Source organism: Osmerus mordax, chromosome 11 (genome assembly GCF_038355195.1).
Source record: "Osmerus mordax isolate fOsmMor3 chromosome 11, fOsmMor3.pri, whole genome shotgun sequence".
Lineage (NCBI taxonomy): Eukaryota > Metazoa > Chordata > Actinopteri > Osmeriformes > Osmeridae > Osmerus > Osmerus mordax.
Window position 1 is genome coordinate 6,183,790 of NC_090060.1, and position 18,558 is coordinate 6,202,347.

General features: G+C 47.0%; 3 protein-coding genes across 3 annotated transcripts in view; 1 reads left to right on the forward strand and 2 right to left on the reverse strand.

Annotated features, from left to right (window-relative positions):
• Positions 1–13: 13 nt before the first annotated feature.
• Positions 14–4,326, reverse strand: sertad3 (SERTA domain containing 3). The gene is made up of 2 exons (XM_067246427.1): positions 4,268–4,326; positions 14–2,551 (listed from the first exon to the last, which is right to left on the reverse strand). The coding sequence occupies exon 2, from the start codon at positions 2,542–2,544 to the stop codon at positions 1,696–1,698; it is 849 nt and encodes a 282-aa protein (XP_067102528.1). The 5' UTR covers positions 2,545–2,551; positions 4,268–4,326; the 3' UTR covers positions 14–1,695.
• A 338-nt stretch (positions 4,327–4,664) lies between these two features.
• blvrb (biliverdin reductase B) lies at positions 4,665–7,276 on the reverse strand. The gene is made up of 5 exons (XM_067246346.1): positions 7,115–7,276; positions 6,241–6,402; positions 5,749–5,838; positions 5,304–5,435; positions 4,665–5,050 (listed from the first exon to the last, which is right to left on the reverse strand). The coding sequence occupies exons 1-5, from the start codon at positions 7,197–7,199 to the stop codon at positions 4,890–4,892; spliced, it is 630 nt and encodes a 209-aa protein (XP_067102447.1). The 5' UTR covers positions 7,200–7,276; the 3' UTR covers positions 4,665–4,889.
• An 8,841-nt stretch (positions 7,277–16,117) lies between these two features.
• The window catches only part of LOC136951445 (spectrin beta chain, non-erythrocytic 4-like), a 41,065-nt gene continuing 38,624 nt past the window's right edge, over positions 16,118–18,558 (forward strand). The window contains 3 exon segments of the mRNA XM_067245836.1: positions 16,118–16,262; positions 16,746–16,897; positions 17,504–17,677. Coding sequence (XP_067101937.1) covers positions 16,118–16,262; positions 16,746–16,897; positions 17,504–17,677 — 471 coding nt within the window.

The window sequence follows — 18,558 nt, forward strand, 5'->3', positions numbered from 1 at the left end:
TAATGTAAATACTATTTCAGTAATTCCCTCCACTTGCTCTTTAGCTGTATAGATTAGTGTCCATTACACAACCCTTCGCGTAAACTGAAGTTTGGTCAAGTCTCTGAGAAAACCCCAGAACTAAGCCCATAGCAGAATTATATTTCTTTTTTTTCTCACATTTATTACAACAGAATTATAACAGTGATGTTGGGATAGACATTTCCCTTAACTAGCATGTCTTTTCAAATATAAAATACATTATAACATTCCTGTTAAACAAATGAATATGATTAAGGAACATTTTAACATGAACTGCCAGTACATTAAAATAACATAAATAAGTATATAAATAACCCATAATTTTAACCATTTCTGACACAAACACACAATCCTCCTCTTTGAGAGGTGACTAAGCAAATATACTGTAGCAAAGTACTTCCACATTTGTAAACAGAAAAAGGACAACATTTAAACAGCTCGAGAACAAAGTTAGTTTGTGCTTCCCGGAACAAACATTGTTCCTGGACCTGTCTTGTAATTCAACAACACTCAACAGCTAAACACACCTGTGACTTTGAGCAAAACATGCAGAACAAAAGGCAGTGACATAGTTTAGAGTTGTAGGCCAATTTCCACATGACACATGCAAAGCACACAATTCTTAACCATATAACTACTGCATCCACTGATAAATCATCTAAAGATACAAAAGGGTGATTGATTAGAACATTATAGATAGCAGTATTCAATGTCAGTGTTTTGCCATTTCTCATGACAAACATATGTGAGTACTTATCCTAAATGTAGATATTTTCAGCCCATCATTTTAAACCGCAACAACGTAATTTATTCTTCCGGGCTTGAACGTGCCAGTATTGGGAAGAAATCATATGAACTGACAAAAACAATGTAGCAAAATAATTCTATGAAATTGCAAGCCACGTCTTGCAGGTGGCACAGCCCATGCCACCTGCATGACATTTAAGTCTTGAGATACACAGTCATTTCCTGAAAATGTAGACTTTTGTATTTGTTCTAGCCTAGAAATGGTTAATCTTGGGAAAAATGTTGGTTGGATCCAACCCAAACACCACACCTGCGTTCAGGTGTGTAGCACGATAACAGGAAACGACATATTGTGTACAGTATGGAAGCTGCATAGTGTTATACCTGCATTGTTGTATGAAGAGCAAACAGCAGCCATACTGTAAGTGTAGAGCGTCATCTTAGTGGTCAAGAAGGACGGATATTAAGTATACGACACACTAAGCAGACATGCCTGTCTTCACAGAAGACAAGTCCTCACATGTTAGTGTTTATAACACAGTATATTTGTGTGATTTAAGCACACGCTACCTCACACACACGCCACAGTGTGGCTCTAAATCATTTATCTAACCTGGGATTACAATTCAGTTGTTTCTAAGATACAATGTCTGAAATGAACATCTAGTATTATCCAACTATATAATCTCTTGATACAAGCAAAAAGTGACTAAAATGTTAAGAATATTCTAAATAGATATCAGTACATCACTACTGTTATGAGAAAGTACAAAAGGGCTCCTGTTCAAAAATCATCTCCTAAAACCAACACATTTCGACCATGTGATCGATCATGTGACCGACCATAAGAGTCAACAACAGAAACAACTCTGCCGTTTTCTTCTCTGGTTCTGATGTCACACTGTTCTACTGGGGAGTTCCAGAGCATCAGGACTCCACCAAGATCTCCATCAGGTGGTCCAGCTCTGACAGCTCCCTGGGGCTCTGGTTGTGGGAGAAGAGAGAGCTGGAGGAGGAGGGGAAGAAGGGAGAGGAAGAGGCCAAGGAGGGGAGGCATCTCAGGAGCTCCTGGGAGAAGGGACAGGAGGAGGAAAAAGAGGAGGAGGAGGTAGACGAGGGGGCCCGCACTCCGAGGGCCCCCATCTCCTTCTCCAACGTCGAGGTGTCAATGTCCTGGAAGATGTCATCCAGGGTCACGTCCTGCAAGTAGCCAGAGGCCATGACCTCAGCAGTGCCCCAGTTCACCCCCTCCCAACCTCTGCTGACCTCAGCCCTGCGCCCCTCCCAAACCCCCTGCCCCGGACCAGACAGATTCTCCAGGGACCTGAGGGGCAGCCGTGGGCCAGACTGAGGCCCAAAAACACCATCAAGGGTTGTGTCCAGCTCCTTAAGGATAGAGGATATGGCTCCTGACATAGAGAAATCCGGTTCTGCTGTCATAGCAACCCAGTCCTCCTCTACTCTTGAGTGGCAGTTTGCTACACTTACGCGGGAAGGGAGAGATTCCGTAGTTGAGGAAGGAGCAGTAGGCGATACTGGAGTAGCCTTAAGGACCACTTCAACTGGACGCTTTGTTTCTTGTGTTACTTGTCGCAGGGTGTTGGCTATCAACACAGATCGTCGCAGACTAGGTTCCACGAGCTCTTGGCCGTGCTGGTACTTCACCAGAGAAATGTCGAGAACCGACTGTCTCTGATTCTCCCAGCGTACGCCGTTAACGCTGCCACACTGCGCATCGTCCTCTTGAAATTTACGCTTCATTCCCTTAGCGATCATTATGTACCTGGAGAGAAATCAATGACAAAAAGGGTATAAGTGCCAGTCGTACATCATGCAAGGAAAGACAGTGATGCAGGCAGAGCAAGTTTAAATAAAGCCCTTGAGCAACATACAAAGGCGTACGACATTGCCTTGCATATAAAGAATAGCATTAATTAACTCTACAAAGTCGTGAAAAGTCGTTGTAACAAACCTACTGTACGTATTCAACTCTTTCGTCTGGCCGTTTGCCTTTTTGCAATGCTAGCTAACTAGTCTTCCTTGAAATCTCCTTGTTGTAAAGAAGCCAGTCCTTACTCGACCGAAACTTTTTCTTATTAATGATCTGATTATGTAGTGTGTTGCGTTTCATTAATGATCACGAATACAGTCGATATAATAGTGATTTGTAGATGCAATTTGCTGAAATCACGACCACAAACTACTGCTAGTGCGAACTCCTCAAATACTGAATCCCGCCTGCGATTTTGAGTTTCACGCTCAAAAAGATAGTCTGAGAATGGCACTATGGGACATGTAGTTTCTATTGTACTTTTCTAGCTTAACTTTGATAGTTTTTTACGGTAAGCCTACACTCTCTCAATGATTCACATTTACGTATTTTATACAATACCCCAAATCCTGTTTTAAGTTTCACATTTGAACAGTGATGATCAAAATTAGCTCTACATAACTGATAGATTATTCCCATGACATCACTGAGAAGCTGTGATTACACAGCGTGCCATGAATATTCTTGTTCAAGACCACTTACGATGATTTCGCAATATTAAGTTATAACATTTTCAGTATCAATGACTCATGTAATAATACAGATATAAAGTTAGTTTCATATTCGACATTCAACATTCTCTCACATTCTGGAAATGCTGGTTTGCAGCGTCGCGTTAGGGACCGTGTTTAAACTACCCATACAATTTTGAAAAATGATGACCCTTATAATATTTTTATGAATATAAAACCTCAAACGGACACCAGAGTATTCTAACAATGTCTGGTATACTTCCACAGGCTTTACTTTTTCAATTACGTTTTCAAGAAAATGATGGAATATTGCTAATCTATGAAAATAGTTCAATCCTCTTAACCCTTAGATGCATGATTTCTAAATATTTCCGACAGTCCCCACAGCGTGAGTAATTTTTCTGAAAAGGAAGCATCTAGCTTTAGTGGGCTTCTGTTACCTAGCAACCTAGCATAACTACTTGTAGCAATGCTACTACCTGCTACTGTTACTTGTTAGCCTCCTCATTGTACATTTTGAAGCCATACTAAGGTGTTTGTCATATCGTTTTTGTCTGGAAAATAGTCAGTTGGAATGTTTGAAATCGCATGCAATTTCCAGAGATTAGTGATTTATCATTTTGTTTGAAAATTAATTGAAAAGGTAAAGGCTGTGGAAGTAGGCCTATAACAGACATTGTTAGAATACTCTGGTGTCCGTTTGAGGTTTTATATTCATAAAAAAAATATTAGTCATCATTTTTCAAAATGGTATGGGTAGTTTTCACCCGGTCCCTAACGCGACGCTGCAAAGTAGCGTCTTCCGAATGTGAGACAAATGTCGAATATGAAACTAACTTCACCTCGGTATATAACCTTTCCTCCCAGGCTAATGAAGAGCATTTTTATGGTGTTTCAGAACTAGCCTACTCGTTTGAAGAAAAGTTAGCCCTATCTCTTCATGCATGTTTACAATAACTGAATTAAGCAGGCTTACCTGATAGGCCTATCGTCTTCCAATTAAATCATTACTTTTGTCTTCGACGAGTGCGATTCTGAGAAGAACGAAAAACGCCTGGAGTTCCAGTACACAAAGTACTACCCTTCCCAGTTTGAAAAACACGGAGGTTATGACTCCGCCCATAGTTATGCATTGGTTACCATGTGCGGTGAAACCACACTGGCTTCTTACCGAGAACTTCAGAGATAATTTGCATTTTATTAACAGTTGTCTGTGTGGGCTTGTTGTTCGAAGGATGTACACTCGGGTTCTAACAAAAATCCTGTGCTATTAATTACCATGGAGCGGATCAATAATGCGAAAATGTGAAGTAATTGTCTGACTCCTTCACACCAACTACTATTGTGTGTCGCCGAGACTTACACAAACCTTTATCATTGTAAAACATTTATTTCAGAAAGTGTACTTTACAAAATTATGATTATTAGGCTATTATTTTGCCGCTTCACATATTACATTATACTCATTCAACACATTATATATTTAAAAAAAATCAAGTCCAAAGCCAAAGCTGCCATTGGTTTGTGCAATGAGTGAACTGGCACAAGCATACACCTTTCTAGAAAGTCTGAAACAGAGATGAGATGGTTTAGTGTCTTCATGGCTGGGCGTACTCCCCACACACTCCCACAGATTTCCCATCCCAGTCAGACGTCGACAGACACTTCACAAAGAAGTGAGCCAGATCGAACTTAGAGATGACCTTTCCCTTCAGCGTGTTCTCTGTCACAGTGTACTTCTCAGTCAAGGGGAAGTTGTCTGGAAAGAGGGAGGGAAGTTCAGTGTTCTTGGTTCACTCGTGGACTAACTGGTGCACCACCAGACCAAAATGATGATGGGGGAGAGAGAGGTGAATACAGAGAAGGAGAGAAGTAAGCGAGACAGAGAAAGAAGAGTAAAAGAGACAGAAAGATAGAAAATGAAAGACAGAAGGAGACAGAACCAAAGGGAAGGGAAAGGGAAAACCAGTGTGCATGAGGGAAATGTGTTTGTTAACGGTTGCTCCACTGACCAGCGATGTGGGGAGGCATGACGGCCACATAGTCCAGCCCAGACTCCTTCAGCACCATGAACATCCGGTCGTGGTCGGCCGTCACTGCCATCAGCCGTGGGGGCATCCTAGAACGCTCCCACAGGAGGAAGGCTGGACAGCAGAGAGGAGAAGATGTTCAAACTCAAGTTTCTTCTTGCTTTTTTGTTTGTTTTAAGATGTATGTTTTGGCATTTCTCAAGATTTATCAGACATTTTATATGTGAAGTGTGACAAGAAAGGAAGCGAGATAGGGAGGGAGGGGAAAACATGCAGCAAAGTAAATGTTCTGTTAGCTATATACTGTATATCCCCCATAGCATCTTTGAGTTAGGAGGACTGGATTATGTATCGAAGAAAGTCGGCCTAAGCCAAAAGTGAGCTTGGTAATAAGTAAAAAGTAAAACAATTTGGTCAAGAAACACACCTGACATGCAAGCAACCACTTTTCTGATTCCACGAGCCTTCATGGCTTCCAGAATGTTCCTGGTTCCCTCAGACATCACAGTAGTGGGACCTGTGAGCAGGCAAGGGAGTTATATTCAGCATGGTTAAAGCAGCAGATGTGGTCATTTTTTAGTTCTTTCCAGTAACAAAATATTATGAGGTGAGGCGTATAGTGGTCTCTGGCTCCCTCTAGAGGATAATAGATGCTACGCCTGGCCATTCAGCATTGTAAAACCAAGTCATATAGTGAGAATTTGAGGGAACACCTTTATGAGTTATGACTATAGCTTTCAGATCAACAACGTTCTAGGGATTCACAAAAGTTATGTTGTGGTGGGTGTGGTAGTATGTATCATATATATAGACTGATACCATATAGATTTAAAGCAAAAAAACTAAAAAAGAATTATCCCTTCAAACTGTAACTTTACATCAACAAGTTACTCTGCATTATCATGAGTTGGCTACTAACTGAGATCGTCCCTGGTGCCCAGGAGGATGATAACAGCGTCCTGTCCCTCCATGGCCTTCTTGACATCCTCCTTCTTCAGCACATCGCCAACCACCACCTTGGAGGCCTTGTGGTCTGCTGGCAGCCGAGCAGGTTCCCGAACCAGCACGGTCACACTGTAACCTGGGGATGGGGAGATGGGGAGAAGTTTGGGGTTGAATTGCCTGATCCTGACAGAGATGAGAATCCACACAGAGAAATTATCAAAAATAGATTTAAACTGACTGCCAACTTCAGTTTCATTGATCCATTGAATGGAGACAGGAGTCTTGGCCTCAGTCTCGTTTGAGAGAAATTTGAAGGTTTCCAAATCCAGTCAAACTGTTAGTGTTGCTGATCAGTTAACACCGCCCTCTCTGTGAGCAAGAGATAAGGAGACAGAGCAGGGCTATCGCCTATCTGTGGGACTGCAATATGCCCCGTTCTCTGTCCAAACATGACTCAGCAGAAAGCTATAGCCCATAACGACTGTGATGACTCTGCGTTTTATGTCCCGTGATCTCAGCGCAAGGAAACGAAAACGCTGGCAAAACAAATAAATCATATGGCACATAGCTTCTTACATTTCTGCACGTTTAGCTAGATTTGTCCAGCGTCCTGTTGGGTCACAGACAGTGCATCTTATTACGTCAACCAAGACAGCATCCCAGCGTTGTAGGGCTGTAGGTAACCATGCTATACAATGAATGGGTCATACATTTTACTACAATGTAGCCCATATTTACTTAGGCAACGATTTTAGTAGCCATATCTAAAATCACTGAATCAAAGTTTCCCATTTAGATGTTATGTCTGAGAGACAACTTTTTTTTGTCCGTCATTGTTTGTTGCCTACCTGCTGCGGCCGCCAGTTGTAAGGTCACCTGCCCGGTCTTCCCAGTGGCACCGAAAATCACAACATTCTTGATAGACTCGGACATTATCTCCGTTACAGTTCACAGTCAGGTAACCACACTCCGCTGAGAATACGCGACAACGTATCTGAGCAATTACAATGTAGATATGAACCTCGTTTGACACTTGAGGAAACGCCCCCTTTTAAATAACCAAAATAAGGTTTACTTCCGTTACAAGCTCCTCCCAAATTTACCAATTAAAGGAAAACGCACCTTAAACTAATATATTTAGACATGTCATGGATCCATGTCATACTCATTCTCTTTCTCTTTTTGTATTGCAGCGGAGAAGCCCACACTTGTAGAAAGAGGCAGACTGCATGAAATGTTAATTGTTCCTTTTGTACCCTTATGTAGGTCAAAAGTGCTTAATTATTGAATGGTCAGACCCAGTTTTAGTTGTTTTTTGGAGTCATCATAAAAAAACGGTTTGTTCATCATATTATGAATTGTTATTGAGAAACAGAATATTCGAAGGCAAAACTCTCAATCTTTCTCTCTTTCTCTTTCTCTTTCTCTTTCTCTTTCTCTTTCTCTTTCTCTTTCTCTTTCTTTCTCTCTCTCTTTCTCTCTCTCTCTCTCTCTCTCTCTCTCTCTCTCTCTCTCTCTCTCTCTCTCTCTCTCTCTCTCTCTCTCTCTCTCTCTCTCTCTCTCTCTCTCTCTCTCTCTCTCCCCTCACTCTCTCTCAAACAGAGGTGGCCTCCTCCGTCGCACTGATGCCGAATTCTCTCCAGCAGTATCACGAGAGGACACAGAGAGGGGGAACGTAGGCTATATCAGGTGGCCAGGATACACCGCGAGCCCACCGGCTTGGATTGTTCGATCAAGCATCTCCGGCTGGCCGAGGGCTTCCTCCACGGTGGTCGCGTGGTCCCCTTAGCCAGTACAGAGATTTACAGTTTTTATGATACCGCATTACTGCCGTGATTAGATATCTCGCGTTGGATCCTTCTCAATACAGAGACCAATTGAGGAGACATCGACTACTTGGCTCAACTATGCCTGCGAAGACAGGCGGCGAAAGGCTCTGCTTGTAATTCGCTCTCCGGTTCCAGTCTCATCATCAACCGATTCAAACGTTTATTTTGGGATAATACAAATATCCATATCTGGACTTGGGGGTGAAGGTAAGCTTGTAGCTAGCCGCGTGTTTGTGATTTTAGTGTGTCATTTCATTTATCACTGGAGACGAAAATTCGAGGTAGCTGTTTTGGTGAGAGATGCAGCAATACCGGCCTGCATTGACTGCTGCAAGACTACTGCAGTGATTCGGGGACCGTATTTCATACCCGTTTTTCCTCTTTTTTTACGAGAACACATATGGCTTTTATAGCTCACCAATGTATAGCAAACACAACTGTCAATATTTATGCCCACGGTTTGATTGTCAAATGAGGGCATGTTGGGAACGAGGCCTTAACCGTGAAGCCATATGATTCAGTATCGGTCTTTGCATATGTGACCACACTTGGTCATATTACACACCTTTGCGTATTATAGGCAACAATTGTCTTATTGTACGGGAGTCATCCGTGTCTTATCCTCGATCTAATCTTTTCTCAAGCTATAAGGAACCCCGAGACGTTGGCAAGGCACTTCGAGCGTGTGAAACGCTGCAGTGAAAGTACCCCACATGGAATTTGTATTTGGAACCATTCGATCGAATTCTTTAAAAGGATTATTTACTACACGGCGTGGCAATTGCATCAGGCGACTTACTTCAAAGCCTACCAATACAATACAAATGAAAGCTGTAGCCTACTTCATGGAATGGTATGGAGGGGGATAGTGCAGGGGTTCCATGCGGCGGGACAGATAGAGAAGCCGCGGCGGAAGAATGGAAGGAAGGCTGCAGGTCGTATGTGTCATTTTAAGGTTAAAAGCGATGTCTCCAAAAAAACGAGATGGAGCTGGCACAAAGGGGTCCCTTCGCTCTTCCTGTCGGTCTTACACAAGCAAAAGGCAACCGTCTCGAGCCCAAACCCGTGTTTCTTTGCCGACACACTATAGCGCATAGAAAACTGCGTCGACTTGTGATATCATGCACAACTACCTTCTCACGCATATGGCCTCACCTTGTAAGCCACCGGTTTGTGAGTGATATCACAGACATGATATTGACAAACCCACTTTAGCCTTGTCGGTTTCCGTGCGTGGGTATTGTTTTGCTTGGGAACTGTAGGTGTGTGTTGACTAGAGTGCTCCGGTCCAAGCCGGGCTGGGCGTCGCCGGCTGGACTTCGGAGTTCGGTCACAGATGTTTAAATTCTGGGATGACTCTATATAAGCCTCAAATGCAGTGGCGTGCGATGACGTCAGACTACGACCGCTGTCCGGGGTGCTGATGTGTTCCGGAATTTGACTCGTGTTGAATTCTCGCAAGTAAAAGCCTAAAGCCATTACCAGTTATAAAAGCACTCTCTCTGAACACATTTAAACTTTACCGTGACGACAAATCAGCCCGAGTTGGTTACATGTGTTCTTAAATCAAGTTTACATCATAAGAAAATCATACTCTCTGAACAAGCCATAACTTAATATGTAATGAGGGAAAGGTTGGGTGTCCACTGCCTTCTGGGATTACACCCTGAGAACCCTAGTTAGACAGCCTTCTTTTCTCCAACCTACTCTCTATGTTGAAAGTAAAGGTCAAACATATCCCCTCCTCTAGTTAGTATGTGGATATGTGTGAACAATGGGTGACGAAAGCTGAATGAGAGGGGGGATGATGAGGGAGGATTGTGGAGAGACCAGTCTCCCATAGGCCTGAGGGATGGGAGGGGGGGTTGGTTGGGGGTGGGGGGGGGAGGAGGAGGATACTGACTGATGAGGGCTGGCAGCTGTCTAACCTCAGGGAAGCTGCCAGCCTGCTCCTCATACACCTCCTTCTCCTCCTCCTCCTCCTCCTGCATCCATACCAGATCGGTCCCCTGATTCTCCTCCATAAACAGAGAGCTGGAGGTCTGCATGTCACTGGTGTTTCTATTTCTGGAAAGTGGGATCACTGTCAACTAGAAAGACCGGAACACTTTGATGATCTTCAAGACTTTAGTTTTGATTGGTAGAGGTGAATTTGTGTGTGAGTATGTGTGGGAGGGGGGGGGGGGATTGATGATAGTGACACTACAACTGTTTGAAGTATGTCTGTGTGTGTGTGTGTGTGGCAGTCTGTTCGTGAGTACACGTGTGTGTGAGTGTGGCAGTCTGTTTGTGAGTACACGTGTGTGTGTGTGTTTGTTCGTTTACGTATGTGACTGTATTCATTCCTCTCTCTAATGTTTCATTACTGTTGATGGTCTGCAGAGCACAACAATCCCATAACACACGTCGACTCACAAACCTCCGCAGCTAGCCTCTACCACCAGACAGGAAGTCACATACAGGAAGTGGGGAAGGTCATTGAGCTCTACCAGCAATGTGTACGGAGAGTTCCCCTTCTCACTCGACCCAGTCCTGGAGGTGTTAGGCCGGAGCAGGTGCCGTAAAGCTCTGCACCAATCATCTCTTCCGGAACCAGGCCCAGCAAAGAAAAGAAGAGAGGGAGGGAGGAGGGGATGTTGGGGGGGGTCAGCTTACGTTTCACACCACGCTGGCGAGAGGATGATTTATAGTAGTTGCCGGCGGCGACGCAGAGTAGCCAGAGAACCATAATAATGCTGAGTGCTTTGGAGGGGAATGCTGAATGAGATCCAGGAGCCTACTGAGCATTGGGAAACAAAGATGGCTGACGTGAGTGTCCCCTGGTAGCCCACTGGACATAAACACTTATATTTTACCTCAGCAGTTAGACAGAGCTGGATTCTCTGAGCTAATCTCCTCAGCGCCAAAGGCTGTCTGCCCTCTCCTGGTCTGAGACTGGGTAAGGGACCTATCTCCTGGTCTGATGCTGGTCCAGGCTGGGGTATCTCCTGGTCTGATGCTGGTCCAGGCTGGGGTCTCTCCTGGTCTGATGCTGGTCCAGGCAGGGGTCTCTCCTGGTCTGATGCTGGTCCAGGCTGGGGTATCTCCTGGTCTGATGCTGGTCCAGGCAGGGGTCTCTCCTGGTCTGATGCTGGTCCAGGCTGGGGTATCTCCTGGTCTGATGCTGGTCCAGGCTGGGGTCTCTCCTGGTCTGATGCTGGTCCAGGCAGGGGTCTCTCCTGGTCTGATGCTGGTCCAGGCTGGGGTATCTCCTGGTCTGATGCTGGTCCAGGCTGGGGTCTCTCCTGGTCTGATGCTGGTCCAGGCTGGGGTCTCTCCTGGTCTGATGCTGGTCCAGGCTGGGGTCTCTCCTGGTCTGATGCTGGTCCAGGCAGGGGTCTCTCCTGGTCTGATGCTGGTCCAGGCTGGGGTATCTCCTGGTCTGATGCTGGTCCAGGCTGGGGTCTCTCCTGGTCTGATGCTGGTCCAGGCTGGGGTCTCTCCTGGTCTGATGCTGGTCCAGGCTGGGGTCTCTCCTGGTCTGATGCTGGTCCAGGCTGGGGTCTCTCCTGGTCTGATGCTGGTCCAGGCAGGGGTCTCTCCTGGTCTGATGCTGGTCCAGGCTGGGGTCTCTCCTGGTCTGCTGCTGGTCCAGGCTGGGGTCTCTCCTGGTCTGATGCTGGTCCAGGCAGGGGTCTCTCCTGGTCTGATGCTGGTCCAGGCTGGGGTCTCTCCTTGTCTGATGCTGGTCCAGGCAGGGGTCTCTCCTGGTCTGATGCTGGATAGGGGGTGTCTCCCTCAGTGGCCTGTTCCACTGTGAACTAACTGAGTCCTTCCCTTTCATTGTGTGCAGAGCTCAGAGCTCAGAGGTGTCACTGGGTTTCATCTCAGAAGTGGAGGAGCACACCCATTCTGTACACTGACCAGCCTAACCAGAGGAGCACACCCATGCTGGACACTGACCAGCCTAACCAGAGGAGCACACCCATGCTGTACACTGACCAGCCTAACCAGAGGAGCACACCCATGCTGTACACTGACCAGCCTAACCAGAGGAACACACCCATGCTGTACACTGACCAGCCTAACCAGAGGAACACACCCATGCTGTACACTGAACAGCCTAATCACGGCTGACCACTAACCCCCCTGCCTCTAGAGGGCCACTCTGTCTCACCCACAGAGTGGCCCTTTCCCCGTGGTGGTGGATAATAGCTGGTGAGGTGTCTCAGTGCCATGCTCAAGGCCCTCAGCATGCATTGACTGCCTCCGCACGCCGTCTTCGGTCGCCGTGGGGACGGGGGCACGGACAGCTGTGTTTGTTTACCGTGACCGGTCAGTCAGACGAGTCCCACGGCTATGAGAGCGTGTTGTTCCAGAGGACCAGGTGGTGGAGGAGAGGAGAGGCTGAGGGGCGACACGCGTGTGTGTGTGTTTGTCTGTACATGTGCGTGTTTGTGTCTGAATGTTTGTGTGTGTATGTATATGCTTGTATCTGTGTGTATGTGTGTGTGTGTGCGTGTTTGTCTGTGTGTGTGTGTATGCGCATGTGTGTGGGTGTTTGCACGTGCGCGTGCGTGTTTGCGTGTGTGCGGCTAGGGCAAGGAGACCACAGAGGACACGGAGGTTTGACATGAACGACAGGCGTGACGGCTCGTACGATGATTGAGAGTTGGTGTGATGGCCGCTATTGTCACTCCAGTAGCCTACTGGCGGCGTTGCGGCTCTCAGACCAGCAGTCTGTCACTACCCCTGTCATAACCCAACACACCCGCTTGCAGCTCATGATGGAGGAGGCATTGAGTTTATTTCCTCCATTGAGCAAGACCTCGTTTTTAAGATCTTCGGATTGCAAAACACTCCCAAGTCACTCTTACATATTATAGAAGTCACACGTATTGTGATGGTGATTTTAGGCCCTAGTGAAATCTACAGCCATTATCACAAGGCATGTGTGCCTAATCAGTACAGCTGGATCGCTTTCAATATCTAGACCAGAACACTGACATTGACATTTTGAGGGTACACCTTGAGGGTTTGGGTGGATTATGGGTGCTGATCTGTGGGTATCTGGGAAGCCCTCTGTGATGTTGCTTGGAAAAAAAAGGGCTGTACTGATCAAATGTGATTGGATGTCTGATTGGCTCACTAGGTCTGGTGTTGATCGAGGGCTGGAGGGGGTCTGGAGGGGGGGGGGGGGGGGGGGGGTGACATACAGCCATCTGTCTGCTGTTTGGGAAGGTCATGCTGGCGCCTGCAACTACAGTCCTCCTCAGATAGGTGGCGCTCTACTTTGACCATTCTTGGTAGAGAGGCAAAACTGGCAACTGGGACACATCAGGCTGATCACTAATACTCCTATGTGTCGGTGTGGAAACACACGCACCCCCCACTCACTGGGACACACTCAGACATGCACACACACGAGAGGGGGGTCTCACCAACTGAGACGCATACACGTGCATACCCACAGCCACCCATAGGGACACACACATACTGTACACACACATACATATATTCTCCCACCACCACACCCACACCCATTCACTAACTGACACCACCACTACCACTACCACCACACACACACACACACACACTGGAAACAACCTCCAATCAGTAACTCTCTAACTTAATATAAAGAACTCTTGATGATGAGCATAGTGAGACAAGTTCCCCTCTTAATATCAGCACATCTTGGCTCTACAAGTCTCCTCCACCCTCATTTAGTTCTAGAATATTCTGTTCCTGCTCATCGATGACCTGGTTTTGGTGGGGGATATGTATCTTTTAGACAGAACATCTTTATCAAGAACTGCTTGTGTGTGTTTTTGTTAGTGTGTGTGTTAGTGTGTGTGTGTGTGTCTGTGTGTAGGACAGAAGTCTCTGATAGTTTCATACCCTGTGGGGACATGTAAATGTCTTTTTATGCTGCTACTCTCCAGCTCTCTCTCTCTCTCTGTCTGTCTCTCTCTCTCTCTCTCTCTGTCTGTCTCTCTCTCTGTCTGTCTCTCTCTCTCTCCATAGGTTTCTGTTTAAACCATCTTTCAGACTGGACCTACAGTATATGGATTAGCTGACAAATCAAATTGTGGTTGATAAATAAAAAGTGTAACAGGAGCGATATACGTAACCAAGCAGGAAAAGAACAATGGAGAGATGTAGAAAATAAAAGAGAAAAGGAGAGAAAGAGAGAGGGAGGAAGAAAGTGAGGGAGAGAGAGAGAGAGAAAGAAAGAAAGAAAGAGAGACACTGAGAAACTGAGACAGAAAGGGAGAGAAGGCGTTACAGATGGAGAGAGAAAGAAAGGGGGAGGGAGAGAAAGGAGCAGTATACAAAGACATTTACATGTCCCCACAGGGTATTACACTAGTAGCATCTTCTATCCAGCACACACACACACACACACACACACACACACACACACACACACACACACACACACACACACACACACACAGACAGAAAGGTGCTGGTGGTGGTAATGCAGAGGGGAATAACACAGTTATTCTAACCCTAGTCTCGTTAGCTCAAAGCACATATTCCATTGATCCATAATACTAACATTTACACTATTCTTTACTTAAAGCATGCATAACCAATCAATCAATAGTTTATCGTGTAAATTAACCGGATTAATGTGTAAGAGATTTGCAACTGTGTGTGTGTGTGTGTGTGTGCGTGCATTGGTGTTTTTGCTTTGTTGATACGATAGAGACCCGTCCATCAGTAAATATTGTGGAGGTTGCGGTGGTTGGGTGTTGAAAGGGGGGAGGGGAGTGTAACAGGGGGAGGCAAGGGGGGAGGAGAGGACAGGAGGGAAAAGGGAGGGGGAGGGGAATTCTGAGAATTTTGGTGCTTTGTAATGGTGCCGGAAGGACAATGGCCTGAGTGGAGAAAAGAACTTGAGTCAGACCTCACTCAGTCTCAGCGTCAGTCTGTAAAAACACAGTTTAGATGGTTCTCGTGTTAACTGGGCCTCTCATATTTCAATGTGCCAATATGATAATGTCCATATTCATAGCCCAATCTGTAGAGAATGACAAAGAGGGATGGGGGAGAGAGACAGTAGGCTGAAGCAGCTGATGGTGAGAGAACGAGGGGGAGGAGGGGGGGCAGGGGAGGTAGGGCTGGAGGGGAGGGAGAGGGACAAAGAGAGGGAGGGAGGGAGGGAGAAGGGGAGGAGGCTCTTGAGGAGGTTGTAGTTAGGGCTGGAGGTTTGTTAAAGGACGCTGGAGACTGGAGGCTAGGCTGGGGGTTGGGGACTGGGGTGGAGGCTGGTATGGAGGCTGGGCTGGGGGCTGGTTTGGAGGCTGGGGTGGAGGCTAGGGTGGAGGCTGGACTTTGGGCTGGGGTGGAGACTGTGGTGGAGGCTGGGCTTAGGGCTGGGGTGGAGGCTGGGGTGGAGGCTAGGGTGGAGGCTGGGCTTGGGGCTGGGGTGGAGACTGTGGTGGAGGCTGGGCTTAGGGCTTGGGTGGAGGCTGGGGTGGAGGCTGGGCCAGTGACAGCGTTGGGTCCAGATGAACAGGAATACAGATGTGTCTGAATAGGAGGTGTGTTGGGAGTGATGTTGCTACTGAGCTGTTTCCTGACAGCTGAGCACTGATCTCTCATCCTCCTGAAACACAAACACCATGACCCAGTTGTTTCAATAAAGTTATTTTTATCAGACAGTTTGAACTTTCACAATCAGGGAAGAGACAGACTTAGCAACAAAACAAACTGTAAATCAGATCTGAGGTGTTGCAGCTGACTGTGAGTCATGAATGAAGTATCACAGTATTATTAGCACACGTTTGACAGGAAGTTAACAAAGACAGCTGAACCCCATGAATGAATGTATATTTTTAACAGTGAGATGCAAAATGTTTTTGATTTTGAGTTACTGCCGATTGCATGTGTGGGTGTGTAAGGTCATGCAGGGTGTGTATCCTATGCACTTGAGTGTATCAGAAAAGTATTTTCCTGGAAAGCACACTACACTGAGTCTCAGGTCTAATACTGTGTGTGTGTTTGTGTGCAGGAGGTCCAGGGGCAGCCGGCGCAATGGCCGATGCCTCCACAGACCTGGACAATGCAGAGACCCAGCGCCCGCTCAACAACAACAACCGCCCTGCCAGCTCGGCCCACTGGGACACCGAGTGCACAAGCTCCAAGCTGTTTGAGTGCTCCCGCATCAAGGCCCTGGCAGGTCAGGACCAGGTGGAGGGAGGGAGGAGAGAGAGAGAGAGAGAGAGAGAGAGAGAGAGAGAGAGAGAGAGAGAGAGAGAGAGAGAGAGAGAGAGAGAGAGAGAAGGATGGAAAGAAAAGGAGAGTAAGAGAGAGATTTCCAAAGAAAGATAATGATTTAAAATGAGAGACAGAAAGAGGGGAATTTAAAGGGAGATAGGGAGAGATTTCCAAATAGACCATTAGAAAGGAAGAAACAGAGAGAGACTTTGAATGAAAGAGTTAAAGACAGAAAAAAAGGAGCGTATGTGCTGGTGAAGGGTTCATTAGTGCTCATGACACTGTCAGCACAATCAGCCTGCATGTCACACCCATGCAGAGCTTTAGAAGGACAGTAGACTGCTCTGTGTGTGAAACTGAGACCGCTGCCTGTGTGTGTGTGTGTGTGTGTGTGTGTGCATGCTTATGTGTGTGTGTGTTCGTCTCTGCGTGTCCCTCCCCTCAGACGAGCGAGATGCCGTCCAGAAGAAGACGTTCACCAAGTGGGTCAACTCCCACCTGGCCCGGGTGTCCTGTCGTATCGCCGACCTCTACAACGACCTGCGCGACGGCTACATGCTAACCAGGCTGCTGGAGGTCCTGTCTGGAGAGCTGCTGGTACGCCCTCACCTCACCCTCTAGCACCTCACCATACCGCCTCACCTCACCTCACCACCCTGCCTCACCTCACCACCCTGCCTCACCTCACCATCACTCATTAATGCCAATAAACACTCTCTTGCAGTCATACCTCCTCCTGGTGCTGATATCTCTTCGGTACATCCCGAGACCTTTGACCAGTATCAGCTCTCTCTTCTCTCTCCTCTCCTTTGTCTACTCTACCTGTCCTTATGCCGTGACCAGTTAGGTCTCCTTCTCACACCTTCCTCTCAGAAAGGTCTTCCTCACAGACATACTAGGGCTGTGTCACCATCAGTCCTGTGTCTGGATATTAGAGGCTGCTTCAAAGAAACACACCATGGTTATTTTAGCTTCCAAATGTTCAAGCATTCATAAAAGTTGCATGAACAACTGCAGCGTCGTGTCAGATGGAATGGGAGGAGAATAGTCCACATAATGTTTGTGTTTTGGAGACACAACCCTCCGTCTGACCTCTCCGTCCTGTCGTCCGTCCTCCCCTCCCCCCCCCCCTCTCCCCCCTCCCCCCCCCCCTCTCCCCGCTCTCTCTCTCCTCCCCCCTCTCTCCCATCCTCTCCCCACAAGCCGAGGCCAACCCGGGGTCGCATGAGGATCCACTGCCTGGAGAACGTGGACAAGGCCCTCCAGTTCCTCAAGGAGCAGCGGGTTCACCTGGAGAACGTCGGTTCCCATGACATTGTGGACGGCAACCACCGCCTCACCCTCGGCCTCATCTGGACCATCATCCTCCGCTTCCAGGTAGGGCTCCTCCCAAGTGTACACGCCAGTGCACTGGCGCGCTAGCATCCTGTTAGCATCCTAGATCACCAACATAACGGCACTATAGTACACCACTGTACTGACATTCTCTTGCTGTTACAATGGCCACGGTAGCAGTGTACAGCGCTGGTTCTTGCCTGACCTTGCTTTTTGGGTGGGACCCACTGTGAGTCATCCTCACTGCTTATAGACAAAATACTGCAGAGAAAACCACATTCACACACATTCGCACATGCACACGCGTACACGCATGCGCACACACACACACGGATGTACACACATATACATACTCACTCAATATACACACAGATGCGTGCAGACAGACACGCGCATATATACGTGTACTGTACACAGCTTCTCCTTGACAGACGTTCTCATCAATCTGTGTCATGAACAGACAGATATAGCTTCGTGGGTCTGTTGGATAAGGTGTCGTGTTCACAGCAGCCCGACATGCGTTGTGTGTTTCCGCGTGTGTTGATGCATCTGAGTGTGTATGTGTGTGTTTGCGTATGCCTGCGCGTGTGCGTGTGAATTCATATGAATATGCATTTGTGCATGTCTGTGTGTGTGTATGTGTGTGTGTGGGGGGGGGGGTGTATGTATGTGTGTGTCTGTGTGCCTGCGTGTCTGTGTGTGTTTTTGTTTGTGTGTGTCATCATCAAATCAGGCAGGCTGTTTTCAGTCTGTTGGTTTGGGACAGGGTGAACTGGAGGAGTGACTTCCAGACCAGCCATAGGGTTTGCTCAGAGAACCACCCAAACATGCCGCATCATCACTGTGGGACGCCACCAACAAAGCTTGAATGTCACTCTGGCCTGCTCTGGTAGTCTGATCTCCAACAAGGACACACAGCTTGA

Coding starts and splice junctions, on each gene's coding strand:
- sertad3 (XM_067246427.1), bottom strand. CDS start 2,544: ATGATCGCTAAGGGAATGAAGCGTAAATTTCAAGAGGACGATGCGCAG.
- blvrb (XM_067246346.1), bottom strand. CDS start 7,199: ATGTCCGAGTCTATCAAGAATGTTGTGATTTTCGGTGCCACTGGGAAG. Junction 6,403..7,114: donor ACAACTGGCGGCCGCAGCAG/GTAGGCAACAAA, acceptor CCCCATCCCCAG/GTTACAGTGTGACCGTGCTG. Junction 5,839..6,240: donor GGGCACCAGGGACGATCTCA/GTTAGTAGCCAA, acceptor GCCTGCTCACAG/GTCCCACTACTGTGATGTCT.